The 25,112-nt window shown below is 35.6% G+C and overlaps 1 protein-coding gene across 1 annotated transcript in view; it reads left to right on the forward strand.

The window, feature by feature from the left end:
• LOC149303149 (homeobox protein SIX3) overlaps nt 1-2,506 on the forward strand; it is a 3,553-nt gene extending 1,047 nt beyond the window's left edge. The window contains exon 2 of the mRNA XM_089481545.1: nt 2,311-2,506. Within this exon, the coding sequence (XP_089337671.1) occupies nt 2,311-2,506 (196 nt within the window). The remainder of the gene's footprint in view (nt 1-2,310) is intronic.
• The last annotated feature ends 22,606 nt before the right edge of the window (nt 2,507-25,112 follow it).

Below are 25,112 nucleotides of genomic sequence, written 5' to 3' on the forward strand. Positions count from 1 at the left end.
AAGTGAATATAAAATAATAGAGTCAAAAATAAAAAATAAAATAATAATAATCCCATTTGAGAGTGTAGTGAGTTTCAATTTGCATATAATAATAATTAATGATAAATACATTTACATTTTATTTGTGAAATGTAAGAAGGAAACTGTCTTAGTAAAATAATCTTGATTTCCAAACCTTTACATAGCTTCTGGAGGCAAGTTTTTTTTTTGTCTTAATTAACACAGCAAGTCTATAAACAAACATACACTCTTTGCCTTTTGTCTCATGAAATTCATTATATTATGTCATTGGCAGAATTGTCTTCATTAGTTCACACAAATTGTTTATCTCGCTTTTTAAGGGCAAATTAGGGTATTAAAGGGGCTATGCTTAAATTGTAAACAAGGTTAGCCATGGGGGGGTTTGTCCCCAGAATAGGTACTGACATGGACATAATTGGGTAGTGTATATAGGGCTGGATTAATTCACCTGGGAACAGTTTATCCTTGTTTTCCTCGTAATTTCTCCTTTTAAAGAAAAAAAAAGAATAGTTGTTGAAAATGGGGACAAAAGAGCAATGATCTCACTGTGGGTATTTAAATATAGCAAATTAAGCGAACTAGCAAAAAAGAAAACAATTTAAATCACATACAAATCTTTATATTTAATTCTATGTATTATATATTTATATTTTGTGTTATAATGGGTCAGTTCGTAGTTTTACATTTTAACAACAATCAGCTATTTATTCAGCTGATTTTACTATTCTCATACTTCTGGAAATTAATAGGTTAATATTTTTTAGTTTTCTATATTTTATTTTCTCATTCTAGTTTTTGGCTAAAATAAATATTAATTCAGTAGGTGTCAATAACCTCCACAACCTCTTTGAAGCTTGCAGGAAACAGAACACACACTGAATACTAATTTAAATTAGCAACCGATAATAATTTCAATTTTACAGGAAAGATCTGCAAACTTTTTGCTATTTATTTCTCCTATTGCCTAGACCAAATTGTATACTGATGTGGCATTCAAAATGTTTTGGGGGTTTAGGCCTGCACAAACCGTATTGGTGCAGTCATTGAAGAAATCTTTTAATTTCTAATTTTGAAGTATAAACTGCTATTAAATATTTTCAAAAACTCATAACAAAACTGTTTATAATGTGCAATATATGATATTCGATGAGAATACTAAATAATGTGTCAGGTTGTTTAAAAACTGATATTATTATTATTTTAAAAAGCCTCTATACCTTATAATGCCACCAAAACCAATGCCAAAAGTTCAGATCTGTTTTTATTTATTAACCCTGTAAACACCGATTTAATAACAAATTATTAATATATTTGTCCTGCATTTTAGAAAACAACAATCGTGCATTGCACAGATATCATTTGTTTATGCAATCTTATAGTGCAGCTCTAAAGAGATAAATAAAAATAACTATTTGGATTTTCTTATAGATCCGAAAATAAAAATGAAATCGCATCAATTCAGTTTGTGAAATGATTATCGCAATTATGTGTACACAGTGTTTATAATAGTATATAGTGATTCCTGCACAGTCCGAATGCTAAGGTAGACATGCAGAAATGATAAGGGTTAGAAGAACAAGAAGAAATAAATATAGGACCACTACTCAGAATTTTATTTATTGATACTTCTTTAATTCTTGAAGTCTTAGCCCTCTCAAAATAATAATAACGTATTCAAATTTGTATAAAAAATCAATTAAATTTATCCAATACCAATCTAATCGGAAACCCTGGGTGCATTTTTTGTTGATGTCTAAACCCCCTCCTAAAGAATGCTTCCACCCCAAATGTATATAAATTCGCTCTAGTTTCCCTAATAAGAAACCCCTGGTGATCCTGTAAATTGCACAGATACTGTCTGGGGGTTAAAGGGTCTAGACTTGAATGAAGCAATTTAAAAAAAAAAATCAACCTCAACGTTCTGTTACTTATTCTCAATAACTGTCAACCAAAATACATTATCATAGGCTGCTCTTTATTTGTATCGATTTACTATAAGGAATAGAAATGACAGTCCCCACTATTGATCGGTATAGTCCTGATGCATTGGTTATAACAAGTGCATATCGTAGAGTTTATTATTGTGTAACCTGGGCATTTCTCAGTTACTATTTGGTGCCCCTTATGGACTCTGTAGAGGGCAGAGAGTTTAAAGGTTCCTTGCATCCTGGTGTCACACCACGAACACAATGTGACCCCGTATGTTTTCTTATTATAGTGTCATGAACATGTCCCTTTTTGAATATTTACCATCCTGTTTGTGGTGTCCACCCTTCCCCCCTCTCCCAGGCTTCAGCACCAGTCCATCGGACAGAGCGGCATGAGGTCGTTGGCAGAGCCAGGCTGCGCCAATCACAGCTCGGCAGAGTCTCCCTCCACAGCGGCCGCTAGTCCGACCACTAGCGTGTCCAGTCTGGCAGAAAGAGCCGAAACTGGGACCTCCATCCTATCCGTCACCTCCAGCGACTCGGAATGTGATGTATGATACATAGGCAGACACACTTAACCCAATGGACTGAACTTCCAGGGACTGTCACACAAACTAGTGGACGTTAAAATAAAAAAAGGTGACATCAGACACGTAAAGGACAAACACGACCTCTCTTTGCGGACGCAATGTCCCTTGCATGTTTCATTTGTATCTGGGGACATATCCTAAAACCAGTTCCCTTTCCAAACCCTCCAAGGATCCCCCTGAAGAGGAACCACAGAACCTCCCCAACCTCCCCCCTTCTTTTTGTTCATCCACTTTTCTCTCTGTTAAAGTCCAAGTAATGGTTCCCCAAGATGCCACCTCCTGTTTATTTTTTATTTTAATAATATTTTTATTATTATTTTTGTTCAACAGACAATCATTTGATTCGTAAGCACCTTTTTTTACACCTCTGTCACTGCCTGTGTGGATTACTGGTTAATGTGGAAAAAGAATAGTTTATGACTGTAACAGATTTTTATTTTTATTTCAAATTTTTATATGAATTATGTATATCTCAATGATGAGGTCATTTCCCAGTTGTAATATATATGTAGAAAGCTTTGTATATAATATTGATAATTTTTTCCTTGTTTCCATCCCCTTGATTGCTTCTCTCTCTCTCTCTCTCTCTCTCTCTCTCTCTCTCTCTCTCGTTCTTTCTCTTTATCTCTCTCTCTTCTTTCTGTTCCTCTCTTGATCTTTGATCTCCTATATAAACTCAGCTGTCTTGGTTTGGCTTGGCAAAGAGTTCTGACCCTTTAAGTGCCTATGTGGGGGGGTTTCTAATCTCCTCTCTGGCGTTCAAAGGGTTAAAGGAGACTCCAGCTATGGGGCAAAATATGGTTATGATGCAGCCGTAGTTATTTTATGCAAAAAGCTATTTTTAAGAATTTCCTGGCAGCTTGGGGATGTTCTAAATATCCACTTAGAGCGCTTAACCCTTGTGTCTTAATTGCGTGTTATCTCCTATGTAAAAACTTTCTAAATCAAATACAGTATTCATTTTTTCTTATCTATTCGGTGATGTTGGTGTTTTGTCTTGTTGCTTGTGTGCAGACACATTAACAGTTATGCCAATTATAAATAATCATAATAATAATAATAATTCACTGTCGTAAGTCTGGGGGTATATTCTAATATCAATCGGTTTATCAATAACTCTGTTGATAACACCAGAGTGTTATCAATAGCATTCTCACAGATTAAATATTTTTAACTATTGAAGGTTTGAAAAATTTAAACAAATACACTCGATCACATATTTGCGAATGTTGTAAGGGGATCTCAATGGTCACATCTTGCTGGCGTGGAAATCTATACTGAACCTGGAAAAAAAGCCCAATTCTGATATAGGTGTCTCATTGTGCGTGAGCTGGACCTCCCATCACATGTTAAGTTGGTTAATGCATTGAAACTCTATTTACATTTACACGTTTTCTTTGAGCAGCTTAGACCTTTTTTTGTATTTGTAGGTAGTATTTAATGAAAGCAAAAATAAACTGCCCTCACTAATCACTTGACAGCCCCTCCTCTGCAGTCCTAAGTACATTGTCACATTCTGAATAAAGCCTTTTTTTCCATGACTAACAATATTCTAGCACTAACTTTTACATGAAACTTTTTTTTTGCTTTGCCCCAGGCTTATTGTTCACCCGTGAATTAACAAGAGCTAAATTCTGGGCTTGTTTTTACTTGAATTTTACTTAGATTTTTATTATTATTGAAAGAAAAAAAAAACAGAAGAAACGCCTGAGATTTCTTGTTTAAAACAGTTTTTTTCATTTCCTATTTTCTGCTGTTATGATTTTTTAGATTCGGGTAAGAAATTCAGATTTAAGTGTCAGGCTGCTGCTGCTCTGCTTCACAGAGTTTTAAAAAATAAATAAAAATGGCAGCTTCCTGGCACTTAAATGGTTGAATATGCCAAAAGGCTGCTTGCAATCTTTAATTAATTGAATTTAAATATTTTGCTACCTTGATGGCTACTGCCCGAATTGCATATGCTATACAGTAGAATTAATAATTGACAATTAATTTACGAATTGCCTGAGATTTTTTTTTTTATTATAAACAGTAATTTAGAAAACCGCATTATCTGTTGATCAGTTTCATTGGAGTCGCAGAGAAAGCAAAAGAACCAGACCTAAAGGGAATATTTAATTTAATTGGCTTGCAAATTAGGGAATCACAACTATAATTACTTGAAACACTAAGTTGTGGGACCATATATTGATATATGGGGAATGTAATTAATATCTGCTTGGTATAAAATGACTTCTAATTTGGGAAAAATTGCGCTTATCTCTCTAATTAACCCTTTAAGCGCTTCGCAGTTTTCTCAACTCTGGTTCTCAAGAGGTTAAATTATATTCCTCTGATTAGGACTGAAAGAAAACATGTCGCAGCATATTCATTGAAATATTGTTATTTAAAATAAAAAGATAAAAGACAAGGTTCTTCCACTCTTGTGATCTGTTAACTGAATTTGCTATTGTACTATAATATTTATATCTAGAACGTATTACCGTTATTATTCATCACAATATTGCCTTGGTGCTAATATTAATTATAACTTTACCTTATATTGGTTTTTATTTAATTTATTGCATAATGTTGCACAGAATAGGCACCTACTGGGGAGGAATTACACGTTAAAATTCAACATATTGCAAGGAATATCAGTGGAAATCCCTGCCGCCTGCATTGAAAACGGTAATTCGCTAAATATTATTATCTTCAAACATCGACAAAAAGTTTACGTCGGAAACATAAGACGAACAAATGTTACGTTTTGGAGAATCATACAATAATGTTCCTAATTGTCGATTATTTTTGTATCCAATTTTTCTAAAAACATGTTCGATCTTTTTGGCTGACAGATCACATTGTCTACTTTTTAGATGCTATATATATACCGGTATATATATATATATATATATATATATATATATATGAGACTTATGTATATTTATATGACTATGCATGTGTGTATATATATATATATATATACACACACACACACACACATTTACATACCAGTTTCAGTAGTTTATTATATACTATGTTTATGCACAGACGCTGTAATGTATAAACAATGATGATTTGAGATTTGCCTTAAAACTTCAGTAGCTGATTGAGGTGTAAATCTATGAAAATCTGTATTTAAGCCTCCTCACCAAATCCATCTGCCTGGGGAAGATAGGGCCTATCAAACGCACCAAACCGGGTAGCTTACCCTTTTCTTAGTTGGAGGAGATCATTATCTGGAGGCCTTCTCCAGCCCTGCTATTAGTGTATTGTACTGCACAAGCTTGAATGCTGATTAAGATGAAATTACTCGGTAGATGAAGTACATTTGATCAATACATGGGTTTAGTGATGCAGACAGATGGGGTGACTTCACTTTAATGTTACATAAAGTTTATTTATTTATTTTCATAATTGAAGCAGTAGATGCTGTAGACTGGCATATGACTTTGTACAGTGACCATAAGGAGGAACACACACATGTATTTATATATATATATATATATATATATATATATATATATATATATATATATATATATATATATATATATATATGTGTGTGTGTGTGTATTTATATATATATATAGATATAGATATATATATATATAGCACTGTAGAAGTTCGAGGCTAAAACAGAGCAGTAAGCATGTAAGGAATAATAGTAAATTTGCAGGAATAAACTATGAATCACACACTATAGATAGACAAAATTATACATGTGTGACATGTCCTTTTTCCCTTTTTTCATGAGCTGGATCATTTTTTTTTACCTAGAAAGCAAGCAGACGCTTTAAAAAAAGCTAAAATCCACTCTGCCTGAAACATATCCTACAGATTATATCTATCTGTAGATAGTTGTATTGTTTTCTACGTGCAATCGATTTGCAAGTAACAAATGGCTGTCTTTGTGCTTTGATTGTGTGGCTTGCTCATATGAGGTTATAGACCAGGCCAAAGTGAGAGGGGATTGTGGACGTTGATGCCCTGGTACTCCTCTGATTACATCGGTTAGCTGAACACAACTTTCTATTCGTGTTTATTCATGCAGTCCTTATTGAGCTCCACATCACACTGGCCTGGATTCACACAAACCCTCACTGTATACCCAGTGTGCATTCAAGTACATGCACACATCAAAAAGAAAACACACAACACATGCAGATACATAATGATATGTATAGAGATAAATAATGATGATATATATATATATTTGTGTGTATATACATGTATATATATATGTGTATATATATATATATGTGTATATATATATAGATATATATGTGGTAAGGAGTAGAGGTATTAGTACTCAGCGCACACCCACACAGAGAATTTTCAGTGCCTGTTTCAGGTAATTTCCTTTAGTTATCCATAGGAGTAATATGTACAACATTATAATCAGAATAAGTGGTGCCTGGGTCTATTCTATTTTAACTAATAACGCAAAGAAAATACATTTTTAGTAGATCTGTGTAAATATTATTACAATGTATACTCACCTTTGGTAAATAGCTTCATTGTCAATAGATCGCATCGTGAATAGCCTACCATTACTCCATAATATTAAATGTGTCCACATATTATTTTTTTATTTTAAACATATTCAGAAAAACAATCAGATTCTTTAAGACTACTGGGATTTATAACTGTAATTCTATTAAACAGTAATTGAAGGGTCCTGAGAGACTATGATACAGGATCAGCGGAGTATAAGCTGCCTTTTTGAACTTTAATTTAGAATTATAGGCAGATGGCTTCATAAAGTCTTCATGGTGTTTGCAGATTTAAACCTAAGCAGAGAGAAGACTGTGGTTCTGATTAATTCATTAAACATGAAAGGTTCTCACTGGAAAGGGGGCATTTAGATACATTAAATAGTATTCCCTGTGTTTCAAACATATCAATGTCTAACTTCTACTGTTTCAGTGAATAGTTATGACTTTACTTATCAGATCCAAACATACCTGGACAACACTGTAACAATATTTACTTTATGGTTATAGGGATGCACCCGGTCCTGGGGTTCCTAAGGCCTAGATATGGGGTATATTTCATACAAATAGTGTTCTGTAGCTTGTTACTAAACCTTAATCTTTAATAGAAGCCCATCTTTACACTGTGTAACATCCTAATTACTTGTTATAAATATGCCAAAAAGCAAACAAATTGATGGGTAATTTTTAATTAACACATCTCTGAGCTCTTAAACAAAACAGCACAGAATACACCATGAGATGGTGGTGTCTGATAGCAATTTCTGTATTATAAGAGATTACAGAAAGGCTGGAGCACTTCCAGATTGTAGATGGTTTAGATGCTAAATTTACAGATGAGTATTTACCATCATAACTAATTTAAGACCATTATTAAACAGAAATTCTCAGCAGGGCTCTTTAATGATGGAACACATTACTAATTACAGCTTGCCCTCTGTTTTGGCTAGGCAGCCTGGAGAAATGGCATTTAATTAACTGCATGCAAAGCTGTTGTCACAAAACTATTATTCCTTTATAAAGAGGAGTCGTGGGTGCTAACTTTTTTTTTTGTATTGATTATTTTCTCTGTATACAAGAATTATCTTAAATTCAAGTGTGTGTCTTATGTGTCCTCTTTCAACTCATCTGGTGCTCCATTTCATCAGAACCCTGAGGTCCACATTTCATACATGGGGGTAACTGAAAGGCATATTATTATTATTATTATTATTACGAAATTGTTTTATTTATAAGCCCATGATAAAGAAAGAACTGTGAAAGAACCCAGCTGGTCTTCCAGAATTGTAATGCATTTCTTCACTGCTGGAATCTTGAACTTTCTAAGAGAAAGATCATATTTTGGATCAATAGTCATTTTTAGATAAAAATCTAAGACATCCCACAAATTCAGGACACCAGTAGGTATGTAACAGGGTGTTTGATCTCAGCTGAAGCATCTTTCCATGTTCAATCAGACCTCAGAGGAGACACAAGGAATCACAGCCAGCATCTCAGAGGACCCAGGTTAGTGTTTAAGCAATTCCTTTCTATGAACAAATCCAGTTACAAAAACGAAATAAAATGACGTAAAATGAACACACCGAGATTTCACATAAAACAAAAATAACTGGCATGGTTTATATTTATTATATTGCAAAATCGATAATTTGACCATATATTGCATGAAATGTTTAGTTTACTTAAAAAGACACTTCTCGTGACAATGTTATTAACTATTTGTGTCTATCGAGGTTTTCTAATAAAGTGATGATCAGCATAGGGGTACTTCAACTCAACACATTTTAGCTGATGATCTAACAAATATTATAATTTAACGTTACTCGGTCAATGCAATGTTTGCACTTGCTGTCTCTAATGTCGCGCAAAATGTTAGTGTGACTGCGTCAAATCTAAGAAAAGTTTACAGTGTTTGTAAAGCATACATTCTAATGCAGTAAAAAGCAATCTGGGGCATACGAACCTTAATGGGTATTACATATGAAAAAAAATTGAATATTTATCACAAAGATACTAAATCCATTGACAGTAAGTGCGACACACACAGCATATAATACTATTTTATTAAATGTTGACACAGAATATCACCTTTCCACGACAGACAACAATGTATCCAGGACTTTGTATTTTGTCTAGAAGTTGATTAAATGTGTTTTATGCTGTGAAGCTATTTTGTATTAAACGTTACATGCAGAATAGGTGTTGGTGTCCATGAATCACGCGTTAATGTAATGTTTCAAACACCATGGATAGATCATTTACAATACACGTATATATAACCAGTCCCTAGTCTTTCTCAGATTGAAAGAAGCATGAAGACGCATATTTCCAAAATGTTAAATTGAACACTTCTCTGGAAACAGAAAATGGCTATCATGACCTTAATCTCACCTAGTCCAGAGTGGGAGCAGTGGGGAAAAAAACACGAATATGATCTGTATTGCAGTGCAGCATGCATATCAGGACCAAATAATAATAATAATAATAATAATAATAATATGCAACACCAAATTCCATGTTATAATGGACACCGTGTAAAATATTGTTTTTCACTAGAGGCGGATAGGACCATACTGTTAATTCTCATTTGTACATAGTACATATTAATATCTATAAACGCAAGTACACAAGGAGAACAGGATCTGCCTCTTGTATTCATACGTTTCCACCTTCATGCTTTTAGAAGTTAGTGCCATAGAAGGGAGAGAAAATTAATAAACTTAAATTGAAATTAAACATTGTTCATTATATTTTTTATTTACTTGTGTTAATGTATTTATTTTTGTTTTTACAGCTAATACACAACAGGGTAATTTTATAGAGATTTGGCAGTAGGGAAATGGCTTTATATAGAGGTAAAATGATATAGGCTGAATTAAGGTCACACAGTGAGCCGACAGAGCCCAATGCACAGAGCAGAGGAAGCGCAGTGGACAGGTGAACTGAGTCATATCTGTATAATATGGGCTAAGCACAGAGTAAAGTGGCAAGCTGGGGTTCTCAACATTGGGCTCACAACCACATGAAGCCATCACCGAAAGTATGAAAAGTCTTGCTCATCTGGCTCATCTGTTTGGGGCTCAGGGTAATGCACACCGGTTTTTGGGCATACCAGAAAAACATATCTGCCTCTTGGGTACAGGACAGTATTATAAAATAAAGTGAAATATTGAAATTCTTGAAACATTGTTGACAGTGTTGAAAGCCAGGATTTAATTCTCACGGTACCACTCAAGTACTGGCTCCTCTATCATCAGCAGAAGAACTATGCAACCTTGAACCTCCTCTTTCTGTGGCCCTTCAGACTCCAGGCTCCAGCTCCCACTGGGAGGAAGGAACTCTCACCCCTTTCCTCCCTCCCCAAATTTAGTCACCACCTACAGAGACTCAGTACAGCGAGCAGGAACCCATTTAGAAATTGGCTCATTCTGTAAATAATCTTTGACGTCCTCACAAAGACGCCATTCGAGAGGAGTTTATTAGCAAGGAACCATTAAAACAGATGTCATGTTAGCTTTCCTTTGACATTTTGGTGACACATCTCTCCCAATGAATTGCTAATTGTCTTCTGCTCAGTCAGTAAACACTCTGCTCTATTGTCCTGAATGAAGAGAGCTGCAGCCACAAAATAAGGTCCTTAGCAGGCATTTTTACAAGAAGAGACCTCACCAAACATCTCAGATGTGCTGAGCTCAAATGGCTTGGTGATCAGGCAGATTGTAACCCTGCCACCTCCCAGGGCGTCACAGATGCCACAGTTTAGGTACTACAGCCACGAATATACAACCAGGGCATTCCATGCCACATTGTATTTAACCCGTTAATCTTCCTTGCATCTCAAGTATTATTCTCTCTACCAAGAAGAGATTCTCTTCTTGAATTACTTATTGTTACTTTTTTTTGCTAAACTATGAGGCTCATTATGAAGTGTTTCATTCCTCAAAGTAGAATAAAGCAAAGCGAAAACTACCCCAAATTTACCACTTTAATTCCATTGATCCACATTTAAGTTTCCTTCACCCACTCTTTGTTTTTATCAGAAATGGTTACTGGAACGTAAAATGAAGGTAAGTTCCATAAAGAAAATCTCAATGAGTCATTTTATAACAAATACAAATATTTTATCTAGGACACGTAGTTTTTAAAGATAAATAAAATTAGATCGGTTGTTTGCACAGGCCTGGCTGTTTCTGATAAATAATTTATGCTGAAATGTTGCCCATGTAAATGTAGAATTGGAAGTGTTAGAACAACAGGAGAAAGTATACTGTTTCAAATGTCCGCATAGAAATAATAATGTGAATATATCCTTATTACCCTCTAGAATGTCGCAAAACACCCCAGTTCCTTAGTATCTAGGACTTCAAAGGGTTAACACGGTACAGTGACGCATATTTATTTAAAACACCAATTTACCTTCCTGTAATTATTATGACTATTGGGGACATAATTTTACATAATGAAAACATTGGATTTATAACTTCTATCCTAAAAAAATATATAAAACAAAAGCACAATAAATAAATAGGAACATTAATATAGCATATATATACCAGAAAGTTGGAGTAAAAAAGAACAAATTTATGTGTAACAGAGTTTATTGCAGAATTATCAAACAATGCCGACAGTGTGCTTATACATGAACTTTTTTTGACAAAACATGTCTGTTGCAGGAAATTATCATTATTATGAACTTGGACAAAAATAATACCACAGTAAGTGTACCTTTTGTCTTCATAGTGACATAGCAGTTCCATTGTCTTAAAATATTTGCCCTCACAGTGACACTCTTATATCCTGCTTGAAAGTCCCAGGCTGCCAATGACTCCAGAGGTCCACACTGGTTGTATAAGAAAAAAACTGACATCTTCATACAGACGGAAGATGATACCAACTATATCACCAGCTGGCTCTAGAACATCTCATTTCATCAAATGGAAAATACTAAGGCAAGTCAATCTGTGAAGAGTCATTTCTACAATGAACAATGTTAAAAGCTATTAAAATTGCATTGGGGATTAGCAGAGGTAACAGAAGTGAAGAAGATAAAGGGCAATGAATGGATAGTTGGTCTGTCTCCCACCTTAACACTTCGATTAACAACTACCCTATCTATCTATCTATCTATCTATCTATCTATCTATCTATCTATCTATCTATCTATCTATCTAGCTATCTATATTTTATCTATCTATCTAGCTAGCTATCTCGTTATCTATATTTTATTTATCGATCTATCTATCATCTATATTTGATCTATCTATCTATCTATCTATCTATCTATCTATCTATCTATCTATCTATCTATCTATCTATCTATCTATAACAAAGCAGGCAATTAACCCAAGTATAATTGAGAATGCTTTCACTGTCAGACTGTCTTGTCTGATCATATCTTGCCCTGACTTGATAAATAGGGGGATTTGTACCATTTCCATTCGAACTATGTGTTTGGAACAGGGGCTGTCTGTTTGCTTGTTCTCTGTAAACTAGACACTTACAAATAGGCATTAAGAACCAATTTACTAACTGTTAGAGAGGTTTTTACACACAGGTGTGAATTCACTTCCAGCTCAGACATTGTGTAAAAAGGGCGGATCCAATGTATATTTGATTACAGCTCAACATATACCACTTTAATTAAAGGCTCATGGATAGCAAATAATGTAGCATGTGCTCAATTTACAGAGATTTTATTTCTACCACAGCGGAGGTGGATGGAGTTTTTCCTAATCCCAACTTTATGTGCAGGTTTCTTTGCAAATGAATATATTGCTGCTCACAGTTTCGCAAAGGGATGGTGAATTGAAGCAAGGACGAACGACGGGGATAGGTGCCATCTGAAATTTTAGCTTGGAAGGTGACCTGCAAGGGTGAGCCTGGATCCATCAATATATAGACAGTATATATATATACATATATATATATATATATATATATATATATATATATATATATATATGTGTGTGTGTGTGTGTCACATTACTGAATAATAATCAACACATGCTACATTTTATATATGTATTATATACATATTAGGATATGATCAGCGGAACTACAATGTGACTGGTCAGTGGCCCAGTTGACATAGTTATTCTTTAACACATTAGTGTGTGTGCAATATCACTTATAAAATATATATATAGATACATTAGAAATAAGACATCAAAACATTGCACAATTTTGGTTGTCTAACTAAAACACATATGGCAACTTATTCACCAAAACAAATGTGATCAGACACAAGTTCTATGTTGTGTAATTGCATAACCACTCATATTTAATTAAAATTCACCAGTTTCTTACTTTCCATTACTTGAAAGGTTTCCACGATTAGAGGCCCTCTAAACATTTCTTGGGAAACTCTTCCCACCATAATAATACAGCCCCTAGTGTCCAGTTTAGTGAATTGTTGGTAGGCCATGGGATGCACTCATCATTATCATTCCAAAAGGTTTACAAGTAGATTGACCCTGTAGGTTTGAAGCTGTAGCACTAATTTCTATGTATTTCTATGAACTTTTATGCATACACATAATAGGTACTTATTGTGCTAATATTCACTAATAGTATAAGGGTTCTATAATGCAATCCCAAAGTGGAAAAATATTGTTTTATTTCTCATAAACAAGAAACTATATAATAATACATAAATATAGCAAAAACCAACATTAAGCTAAATGATATAATACATTTCCATAGTATCCCTTTAAAGGCAAAGCTTGTTGGCCCTCTTCCCCTTTAGTTTCTGTAAATCTAAATTATGCCGTTCACTATTTAAGTGCTGTGCCACTGTACAACGCTGCAGAATTTGATGGTGCTATAAATAATAAAAATAATAATTATTAGTATTACATGTTGCTGAGCTGCATGTTGTTTACTTTTTTATAACTAACTTATTATTAATGTGCTTCTAGTTGCCACTATACTCAGTACAGACCATACTTTTCTGTCTCCAGAGAAACATTTGGTTATATATATTTGTATTGTATATGTTATATTCACAATGTTTGAACATCACATTACATGCGTGATCCTTGGACACAAATGCCTATTCTACATGTAACGTTTAATACAAAATAGCTGTTTAACCATTGTACAGGGCTGTAGAATATGATGGTGCCATAAATAATAATAAAAATAATAATAAATAAAAATCCGGAGTAGTCGGGTATTTGATTACATCAGTCAGAATAAACCCTCACCGTAAATCCTCATATGTTAAATTCACTGAATTCTAGATTTATCCCCACTCAATTTTATTCAGGTACATTAAAATCATGCAGACGGGTAATACATACTATGACAATATATGTGATATTTGACAGTTTTTACAATTAGCAATATAAGCTTTACACAGGCAGAAAATTATTGCGAATTTCCTCTCATTACTTTCTAGTCTTCCTTTTTTAATCAACTCTTTGTTCTGGTGCAATACAATATTGATTCAGCTATAGTATTGTATTCGAAAGGAGTAAAGTGATTGTTTGGTTACATGCCACACGGATCAAAAGCCTACCATTACATTCATTTGTGTGGAACTCCAAAAACTTGCTCCAGAATTTATGTATTAAATATCAACTAATACATCTGAAAATAATAATAATATATATATATATATATATATATATATATATATATATCATAATAAACATAATGGAGTTTCCCTATTATTCTTTAGAAGACAATTAATGAGGCTTAAAAGCAACTCTTCTCACCATGATCTCAGATATCACTTTAGATGTCTAGTTATAGACCCAGTATTAGTTTGCCCATATCTAATTTACACTTTAATGCCAGAGAAGCTACAGACTTACTGAAAAGCCAAACTAAACGTGCAGGGAAAACTAGTGATTGTATTTTTTATCTTAGTTGATTCAATAAATTACACAGAATGTATTCACTTAATGGGAAAACATTTTAAAGCTCTTGCAGAAAATTCTCCGAACACTCCAAAAGCCGAATTAAAAGTGCGACGCAGTAGTTTTGCTAGTGCCATTTAGATGACTACTTTTGGCCTGAGGAGATTTATTCCACTTTTAAACATTAAGAACATAAGCTCTTTTTACGTGCATTATGTATCATTTAGCAGCGTAAATGGTTGTTAATATATTGCAGCTTGAAGCCAGTCCGACGTGTTTAGATTGCCACCTACCGGTAGATGTGCAAATCGCAGGTACTATATGTAGATGCGTAGTTTTATAGTGTTATTTTAAGTACTACTAATAGAAAGACAGCAATGTTATTTTTTTTCTTACATTATTAATCTATTCTTAAACGAATTAATAGATATGGCTTATGACGTGGAAATTATTTAGATCTGTGACATTAATGACAGTGTTTTTATCTAATCCTATGTAAAGCAATGCAAAATCACATAGTGAAAAGCATTAATCAAGTAGCCATTTAGAAATTAGTAATTACAGGTTATGGAGTCTTTATTTAGGATTAAGATACAGGAATCAGATGCTCAATTCCACTGGTAATTAAAACAGGCATCTGTAGTTTACTGGTTCAGCATATTCCATTTCTGTTGTCTCTTCAACCACAATCTACATAAATGGCCCTTTCTGGTTGCCACATCTAAGACTAACAACTAAGATGCATCTGTATGTCATGCAAAAAAAAAGTTAATTTTAGAATAGCATATTCTGTTACTATTGGTGCAAAATAATAGTTATTGTTTTATATAGCAACATATTCCACAGTGCCGTACAATGGTTGGACAGGACGTAACAAGTAGTAGATTGTAGGACATTACAATCTAGAGACAGTTAAGGTTTGCTACACAAGATGTAAAATTGTCACTGTTAGGGATGGAGCCGCCACACTAGTATAAGTATTGCATGAAAGGAACTAGGAAAGGTGATTTTAAGGAAGAGGGAGGAATGGCATTAACGTGTAAGTTCATAGACGTCCTTATAGAAGTGGGTCTTCAAAAGGCAGAGGGAAAGATGGGGACAAAGATGGCACAGGGCGGGCTGTTTGGGGACAAAGTTGGTTTACGCTGGACTGTTTGGGGACAAAGTTGGCTCACTCTGAATTGTAATCTGTTTGTGTAATCTGCGTGCTGGTCAGGTTCTATGTGGGGAACGTGGAATCCAGGGCTGGCCTTTGGGGTGTTATTTAGGGGGTTTCTATCTATACCTTTAATGCTGAGATTTTATGTGAATTTCAGTTGATTTATACCTGCAAAGCTGGGTTTATGTGTTATTCTGTTGATCTGTATCTGCTATACTATGTTTCCATGCATTATTTATGTATACCTGCAAATACAGGATTTGTATGTCTTATTCAGCTGGTCTATACATGCATGTGCTGTTGTTTATTTGATATATACCTGAACTACAGGGAGTAAGTAAAAGAGAGGTGTGGTTTAGTGAATGAGGGGACAAGGACTCTGGGAATGATTACGGGGGAGAGGACCTCTAAATGTCACGGTAGGGTCAGAAGGATGGAAGACTGCACTGACTCTCACAGTCTTTCCCTAATCTATGGTCAGTGTGACTAATATTTTTTTTTGGTGTGGGAGCGGAGGGAATGATTGCATTCTAGGGAGCGTGGAGCGGGGCCCTTTAGTAATGCTTGCCTAGGGTCTAATTTTTCAATATTTAAAAAATGTTTTTGTTACAAAGATTAGCTGTTTTCCCTATATTTAATGTATTAAATGTATATTGTACATGGTTGCAAAAAAATAGATGAGGAGAAAGCTGGGTAGGGGATAGTGAGGAAAGAGGTATCTGAAGAGGAGAAAAAAGGGGGATATCTGACAGGGGAAAATGCTATTGCCCCAGATTTTTAGGGGTTCCTATGCCCATGGAAACTGGCTAAGATGAGAAGGGATTGGATCAACGGGACATGTGGTTGGACAAGAAGAAAGAAGAAAGGCATGAACCTCATCTTCAGTGACAAGAGAGAATCAGTTTAATGTAGAAGACCAAGAAGAGTTCAGGGTATGAAAGGCAGCAGAATCACAGGGAGTGCAAGGCCAGCAACAGCAATATGCAGATATTTCAAATGTTATTATTGAAGTATGAGGCAGAGGTAGTAAGTTTAGTGGATGGGGTAGTTGTGATAGGGCGAATAAGGAAAGAGATAAAGGATGTGACGTAGGTTAGGATTTCATTAAAGAAGAAATCACAATATCTCACAACATAGAAACAGCTGTAGGTAGAGATTGGTATCAAACATGTCATCAGAAGTTTACTCCTTTTTTTAACCTTTTAGGGTTTCACACAGGTAGCCTATATGAAGCATGGCACATTTTAAGCATTGATTGTGTTAAGAGATCAATCAATGCCTTATGTTTCTTGACCAGTGAACAGTTAAGTCCTTTGGCTTATGATATATGAAGCTTCCAATGATAGTAGCAGCCTTTTTAACAATAGAATTTCACAATGCATGCCATATGACCCATACCAGTTTTGTTCTATCACATTGCATTCTATTTTGTAGATAAGGTAGGCAGGGAGTATCATTTTGCACTTTTTATATTAGTGCCAGGATGCCAGTGACATTTTCGACTTATGAAACTTTGCCCAGCTGATATCAGGTTGCGTAATAAGCAGAAGGAGAGTTTGCAATAGGTAGAGCAGTCTGGCGAAGCTAGTAAGCTTGATAAGGGCAGCCATACCCGTATGTATGTATGTATGCAAGGTAGAGCAATTCCCAACTTTTGAGTTCTGCGGAAATCTTACCCACTAGGGGTAAAATATTATACTGGCATTACCCTAACAGGTTTTTTGTTGGCTTGACTCACGGGTAATCAATGTATATGGGGGCTCACCTGATCCCACGTTGGGCTGTGTTGGAGGGCTGCACCATGGAGTGTAAGAACAAACCCATCAGTGTTGAGATATTCATTTTAGAGCCTTTGACCCTGCTCCACCTCTGAATCAACCATGACCCCAATCAGAATGCCAGAGAAATCTGGGGAGTTGCATAGGGTCCTTTTTAGGGGATCAAGGGAAATAGTAAATAGTAAAGGTGATAATGGTCACCCCGATTTCGCACAAGATCTTCCTTGTTATACTTTCGCATATAGTGCCACGATCTAGCTGCCTTCATGTGAAACAGGTGAAAAACATAGCGTGGTGCTTGCAACATTTATTTGTACTTTTCTTTCATTTCTGTTCGCATACTTTAAAAGATTATTTTATTGTTTATATGAATGCTCACCAATAATGTGCTGAAGACTTCAGACTAACATGGAAGAGCTTTTATATCATTAAAATTTGAATATGAAAATTATTTTCTACTCATTCATGCCTTCTCTTTTTTGGAGCATATTGTATACCAATCGTATTAGAAGAAATGTTTAACCAATGAAGAACCTTGATTTTCATTCCCCAATATAATAAGCGGGGTGGGGTTAAATTACAGAAATTCACTATTATATATTTCTTTCTTCTGTTTATGTGTTCATGCTAAGCCTATCACGTGCATTGAGGATTCATCATACGCCATAAGGTTGCAGAAATACATTCCTGTATCCATGTGTCCCTCAAAGTGCAAAGTCCAACTTCCAGTGCGTCTCCTGTAGGTAAATTACATTTTTAATGGACAATTTGCAAATAACTACATAACTTTTTCTCAACTCACTAAAACATTTAGCTACCAAACAAAAGAAAGCTATTACATTGTATTTTGGTTAAATGGTTTTATATAATCTGTTGTTCACATAAGAATGTTTTTACTTTAGGCAATTTTTTGCCTAAAGTAAAAGTACTTGCCTATGTCCTGACCCAGACACAGATGTTTAATAAAATCTTAAAGTTTTAAATGGATAAAAAGATAAGTTGTATGCAATGATGTGTATGACATTACCTATCCAGCATATATTCACATATAAAGTTCTTTAATAAAACAGGTCCGCATGTACTAGTATGTCTTGTTAAACAGATAAGGGATTAAGGTTTTATTTTATAACTTTAATTATGTCCTATGTTCACTTTTGCAGTTTCCTTTAATTGTTTAAAGAGATGAAGATTGTTTTTATCGTTCATATAATTATCATACAAAACCAATGACAACCTGTAATTTTTCATTAGGTATAATTGCTTACTTTAGGAAGCAGTTGTAATTGTGTGACATTTTAAAGTATGTTTAAGCAAGTACTAATTTCAAAGAAAGCCTCAGGGTAGGAGGCAGGTCAAAAACTGAAGAAATTAACCTATTTAACAAGAATCTTCACTTGACTTTTGCCTAAAGATACTTCAGGTTATAGTGACATTCTAGAAGACAACAGTTTGTGAGCACATATCTTGCTTTATTCTAGCATCGAAAATATCATAATCAAAATAAAATTAGATTTTATATATGAGCAGAAATACAATATCTGAATTCAGAAGAGTCCATCAGTTGGTTCCCTTTAAACACAGAGGCAGCTGCTGTCCTTGAAGCTGTATTCATATCATACATTTTGGATACATGTTATGGAAATGTGATGTGTTACGGATAATCTATGCTTGTTAAATGTTTTATTTCCTCTCACTTCAGTAACTCTTATGCTCCAGTTCCTTGCTCGCATTTCTTTTGGGGATTATCTTTTGCAGTACTTATCAATATTTTAAAATGTTGAAGACGAATGATGTTGAAGCATTGAACTATATTTCCATCTGCGCTGTCTAAAATAATTCAACGCAGTCCATGTAACGGAATACTGCGTCCCTCGCTAATCCTTTCCTAATGATACTTCCTGCACAAAACTAATGTCTACCTGCTCTTTTTACACTGTGTAAAAGTGTCCTCAACTAATACAATAATTACTTTAGGATATATTATAGATTAAAGTAAAACAGTTGTATGTGAAATGCTATGCTATGTTGATAATATATTAATATCTATAAAGAGTAAAGAACACAAACTAGTGTGTTTTCTGTTTTTTAAATGTTTTTATGTTTTTTGTAAACTGTGGTATTATATGATATAGTGCTTTGTTGCACACATCTGTGAAGAACCAGAACCTTTTTTGGAGATCTTTATGAAATATGCTAAACATCAATCTATCCAAAGGTCAGGCCATTGGGCAGGGAAATGAGCAGTCATTCATCAACAACCACTACTAGGAATGTGGTTAGGGGTCAGTTTGGTGCACAATGGGACACAGACCATGTTACCGGATGTGGAACCCCACAGAAAGCAAGTAAGCTACAAAGTGAGTGGTTCTGCAAGTGGTACAGTCCACTACATTTGAGCTCCTTTATGGTCATACCTTCCTGGAAGTCAACGATGTTCCGTTTAAAGAGTCAGTGGAGAAAAGGCACTAGTGCTCTACCTATTCTAATGGTATTTAGGCCAAACTAATGGTGTTTTGCATGGGGATAAATGCTTTACTGTTCCTCATGCATACTCTCTCTGGTCTCCACTGCATGTATAGATAAAGAAGATAATAATACCTAACCTGTAAATGACTTTCATCCCGGCACCAACTGTGGGCATCATCTACACTCATCATAACTGGTAGGTACAAATCAAATTTAAGATAAAAAAACATATTGGTTAATCCTAAAATTTGAGATTGCCCTAAAATGTATAGTATTTAGGACTGGGTAATATTTGAAGGGGAGACCAAAAATAGTAAAAGAATAATATGTGGCAGAAATATTTCAGTCATATTTGGTGGACTGGACAAAGACTTGTTTTGTTGTGAGAACCTTAAGATTTCTTCTGCTTGGGTGATTCCAACTGAAGAATTTGGAACAATATCCATGGGCTTCACTTTCCTATGAATACATGTAAGGTTTTAATTGGAATGTCCTCAACACATGCACTTGACAAAACAAGCTTGATGTAAAACAATATGCAATTTTAGCAGGCATTTAGTTACTACAGCCCCAGGTCAGGATCTATAGGGTGAGGTCTCAACACTAAATAATTATAGTACAGGTAATACACTCGAGAAGATCAGACTGCTCAGTTTACATCCTTTGATGTATTGATAGAAGGCTTAGCTTACCAGCCCATCAGGCAGCTCAATTGTAAACTGTACCTTTAGTCATCAAAGCGCGTGTTGCAAGTGACAATTTTGGTTCTGGTTTGGGACCACATACATTTTTCAGGGAAGAAAAGTTGGATTCTAATCTACAGGTATTTTATTTCCTCTTTACTCCATCCTTTCACAAATAATATTTATTCCATCCATCATTGATCTCTCACAATTCAACCGTTTATTTATTTTCTTCATAAGCTCATAGCAAGGAATGGGGAGCCACCAGTAATAATTTTTAAAACTATGTGAATCTATGGAGTAGATGGATTTGGATTTTGTTCAGGGGAAGCGGCCCAAAATATCCTTCCCAACTTTCCCCTCTCCCACCTCAATACCTCCTTACCTCCTCTCCATTGCCTACCTTTGCTGGCTCAGCAGAGGGAGGCAAATGGTAGTTACTAGACTTGGGCGCCGGCCAACTGTTCGTGTTCGTCTTCGTGGGGGAATAAATCTTCGTATTCCATGAATATTTGCCCATTCCTGTGTTCGGTTCGGGCGAATATTCGTGTACATTGTTCGTGTTCGGTTTTTTTTCTTCGTTTTTTGTGTTTATTGTAGAAGGGGTTAATACAGGGTTAACGCGGTATGCACTAAGCAGCAGATTTGGCGCCAGGATTTTAAATGTCCCTACAAGGTGCTATATTGGTTGCCGGCAGGGGCCTCCTCTGCCATCAATCAATGAAGTGAGCCTGTACTTTACTGGTTAATGGTAGACGAGCACCCTGCTGGAGACCAATAGAATCGCTCGTACAGACTTTTAAAATCCTGGTGCCGCAACTTGGCCAGGTCTCCCCGCTCCAAGAGTTAAAGGCCCGTACAAACAACGTATACGTTTTGTCGCCGCCATGTTCATATGTTCAGTATTTGGGCTGAACAACGAAAACGCACCCTTTGTGTTCGTTTTCATGTTCGTCCGAATACAAATGCACAAGTCTAGTAGTTACCCATTAATAGGAAAAATCATATGATCATGGTAGTAGTAGCTAACAGACCAGCATGTACCTGAGCCACATGAGTTAGTTTACAATAGCTGGTATGATAAAGATTAGACACAACTACTGGTGGGGGGCAAGTGCCCCCTCTTGCCCCACTTGACACCAATGGTGAAGGGAAGCATAAGCCTCAAATCTCAAATTCAGGTTTGGAGGCAAAGGTGATAATTGTTAACCTTATTTGCATGCGCCTACCCAGAATCCCTTGTGGTTGTGAAAGCACCATGAGATTTCTGAGGGAAAAACAAGCCTTCTGGCTTGTCTGGTGTCTGTAGATGAGTGCTTAATAATACTTCTACATACCCCTTAAATTTAAGCGGAAGGGTTTCCATCACCTTTTACCCACCATAACTTATGTAATGAAATTCAGGTTTGAGTATAGTCCTACAACATAACAGGTAATCTTTTATCTGTCTGTTTAGAGATTAACACAATATGCGACTTGCTTACTTCTGAAATATTGTAAGCAGAGATTTTACTAAAATGTCATCTGCTTGCATTAGCATGTGTACCCACTGAAAAAAGTAATGTTTTTCAGTTGTCATGTAAAGCTATGGAATGCAGGGGACATCTAGTGGTTACAGAAAAAATTATACACTTACATTATTTAAAAGGCAAAAAACAAATGATGGATCAAACTTTTTATGACCCAGAGGAAAGACTGAATCTAGGCCATACATATTTTATAATAAGTCCAGATAATGGCATATATAGTATTGTCAACCACCTTACTCTTTTTTGGGCTGTTCTGGTTGCTGCCACTATGAATAAAGGATCAATTATTGATGGACTATGATGAAAGAACATTATAACAGCCAAATCTGTAGTAAACTATCATCAAGAGCAAAATCTAAGGTGATATCGATATTCACAAGAAACAAAACATTTGCTTACTTACTTGGACAGCACAAGTGGAGAGAACCTCCTGGCCTCAGTATCTTCCAAAAAAATGCGGCTTCCCTGACTTATCACAAGAGCAATCCCCATTGATTTTAAGTTAAAGAACCACTAAAAACAATGTCAGTGGATAGGATCCATGATAGTGAGAAACCATAGTTATTTTCTTAATGAGAAGCACCAGGAAGGGCTAAACGTTTTTCTTTTTTGACGTTGATAGAGCCCCATAGGTCAATGTGATTGTCATAAGTGTTTGATAACAAACTTTGTGTTTTTTCAATGTAGATGTGAGTTCTCTCAGAACTCTAAATTACACTATTATATTGAAATTTATAATTTTTGTAACGGTAAACATTTAATAAACATTCCGTTATTTAATAGTTATTAAAATATACCGGTAATAAAATGACACAATAATATAATTAAGAAACTGGCACCTTTCGGCCCATGGGGACAAGTAAGGTGGCCCTCAAAGCCAATGCCCAACCATATGCATTTACGTACCTTGTGAAGCTTCTCTTCATAGTTGCACGCTTAATGCAATGTAAAGTAACTTTGCATTACATTAACCCTCTAAGCTCTTGTCTCCATGAGTGAGTCAACCAAATTCAGACCAGCCTTGCTTGAATCATGTGGACCCCCAGCTTCCTGTATAATTTATTACCTGTCTGAGCCAAGATATGCGTTTCCAGATCTCCTCATTGCCAATACATTTCTATGAAATAAAGCTCATCTTTAGGTGAACAAAGTCTTATAGTGTCCTTGTATAATATATGTGAATGGCTTTTACCTTCCCTGGATTTTCTTCTTTGTTTCCTTTATTGAAGTGACTTCTTCATGTAACAAGCCTGTATCTACTAATTGCTTTACATAGCTGAAGGATGGGTGAGAGCTGCTATGTGTTTTTTTTTGCTGTTATATTAGGTTTAAATTCCGTTACATGTTGTATTAATGCTAGTATATCTGGCTATGGGTGGTTGGTTCGCTTTAATGGTCCACGGGGCATAGTGAATTGGAAGGGTCATTGAGTAAACCTGCAAAGTGTGCCTCAGAAGTAATTCCGAAATATTTAATTTCCCTGCACGTACAAGGTTTATGCTCCATGGTTTGCACATGTATATGCCCATGTCCTAGTAGCGATTGTTGATACAGGTCTATTCACTAAAGTGCGAGTGCCTGCAAGCTGGCTAAAAATGCGACTTTGCAGCAGCAAACTCACCAAAGCCAACTTTGCATATTCACTCAAAATAAAAAACAACCAGCAAATACTTGCATTTCCTGCATGTGTAATGCAGACAACTGTGTAAGTCCAGCAAAGCAGGCAACTGCAAATTCATTAACCTGCCAGTTGCCTCTGACTTTGAAATGCAAGTTGGAACACTCCCTTCTAGTTTTAAAATAATAAAAAATCAGATCCACAGGATCCCCTATTAACCAAATAGGGGCCAACATTAGTCTACCAAAGAGGGGCTGACCTTAGTAAGCAGTTGGGGTAAATAAAGAAACCAGGGAGGAGTATATTGCCCTATATACCCTTCTCTCTCCACCCCCCTATGGGCTCTGTGGTCTAGGGTGTTACTGCAGACACAGGAACCCAACTGGGCCTTTATATTGGCCCTGGCACTCTAAGACCAGCAGCTAATAAATGTATGTAAATGTATGTGCTGCCTGAACCAATCAGCAACAATCAGCAACTTAGCAGAATGAGGATACGCAGATCTTTCGAACAGGAAGTCAACTCGGCTGCACTCAATTTATTGTTTTATATAGCGCCATCAAATTCCGTAGCGCTGTACAATGGGTAGACAGGACATAAAAAGTAGTATGTAACATAACAAATTGACTCACAGAGACAACAGGTGAGGAGGGCCCTGCTCAAACACGCTTACAGTCTAAAGGGAGTTAGGGTGTATTACACAACAGGTAAAAGTGCCATTGTTCGGGAGTACTTTGGCCTAAGCCGACTAGGCCTGTGATGGCAGAGGGTGGCTGAGGAAGCTCTGCTGGGTCAGGCCTAGGGCAACACCAGAGGTAAATATCTCTCTGCATATATATACATATTAATGCGACATATGCTTTCTAGGTATACCCTTAGACACTTTAGTTAGTAATTGTTTTTCCATGGTGACCCATGAGTCTCTCACCATTATATTCCATCAATACTAACAGCACATACTAAAAATTGCATTTAAAGTTGTACATTAAAGTTGTAATTT

Source organism: Sceloporus occidentalis, unplaced genomic scaffold (genome assembly GCF_023333645.1).
Source record: "Sceloporus occidentalis isolate IW3139 unplaced genomic scaffold, rSceOcc1.0.p SCAF_15, whole genome shotgun sequence".
Classification (NCBI taxonomy): domain Eukaryota; kingdom Metazoa; phylum Chordata; class Lepidosauria; order Squamata; family Phrynosomatidae; genus Sceloporus; species Sceloporus occidentalis.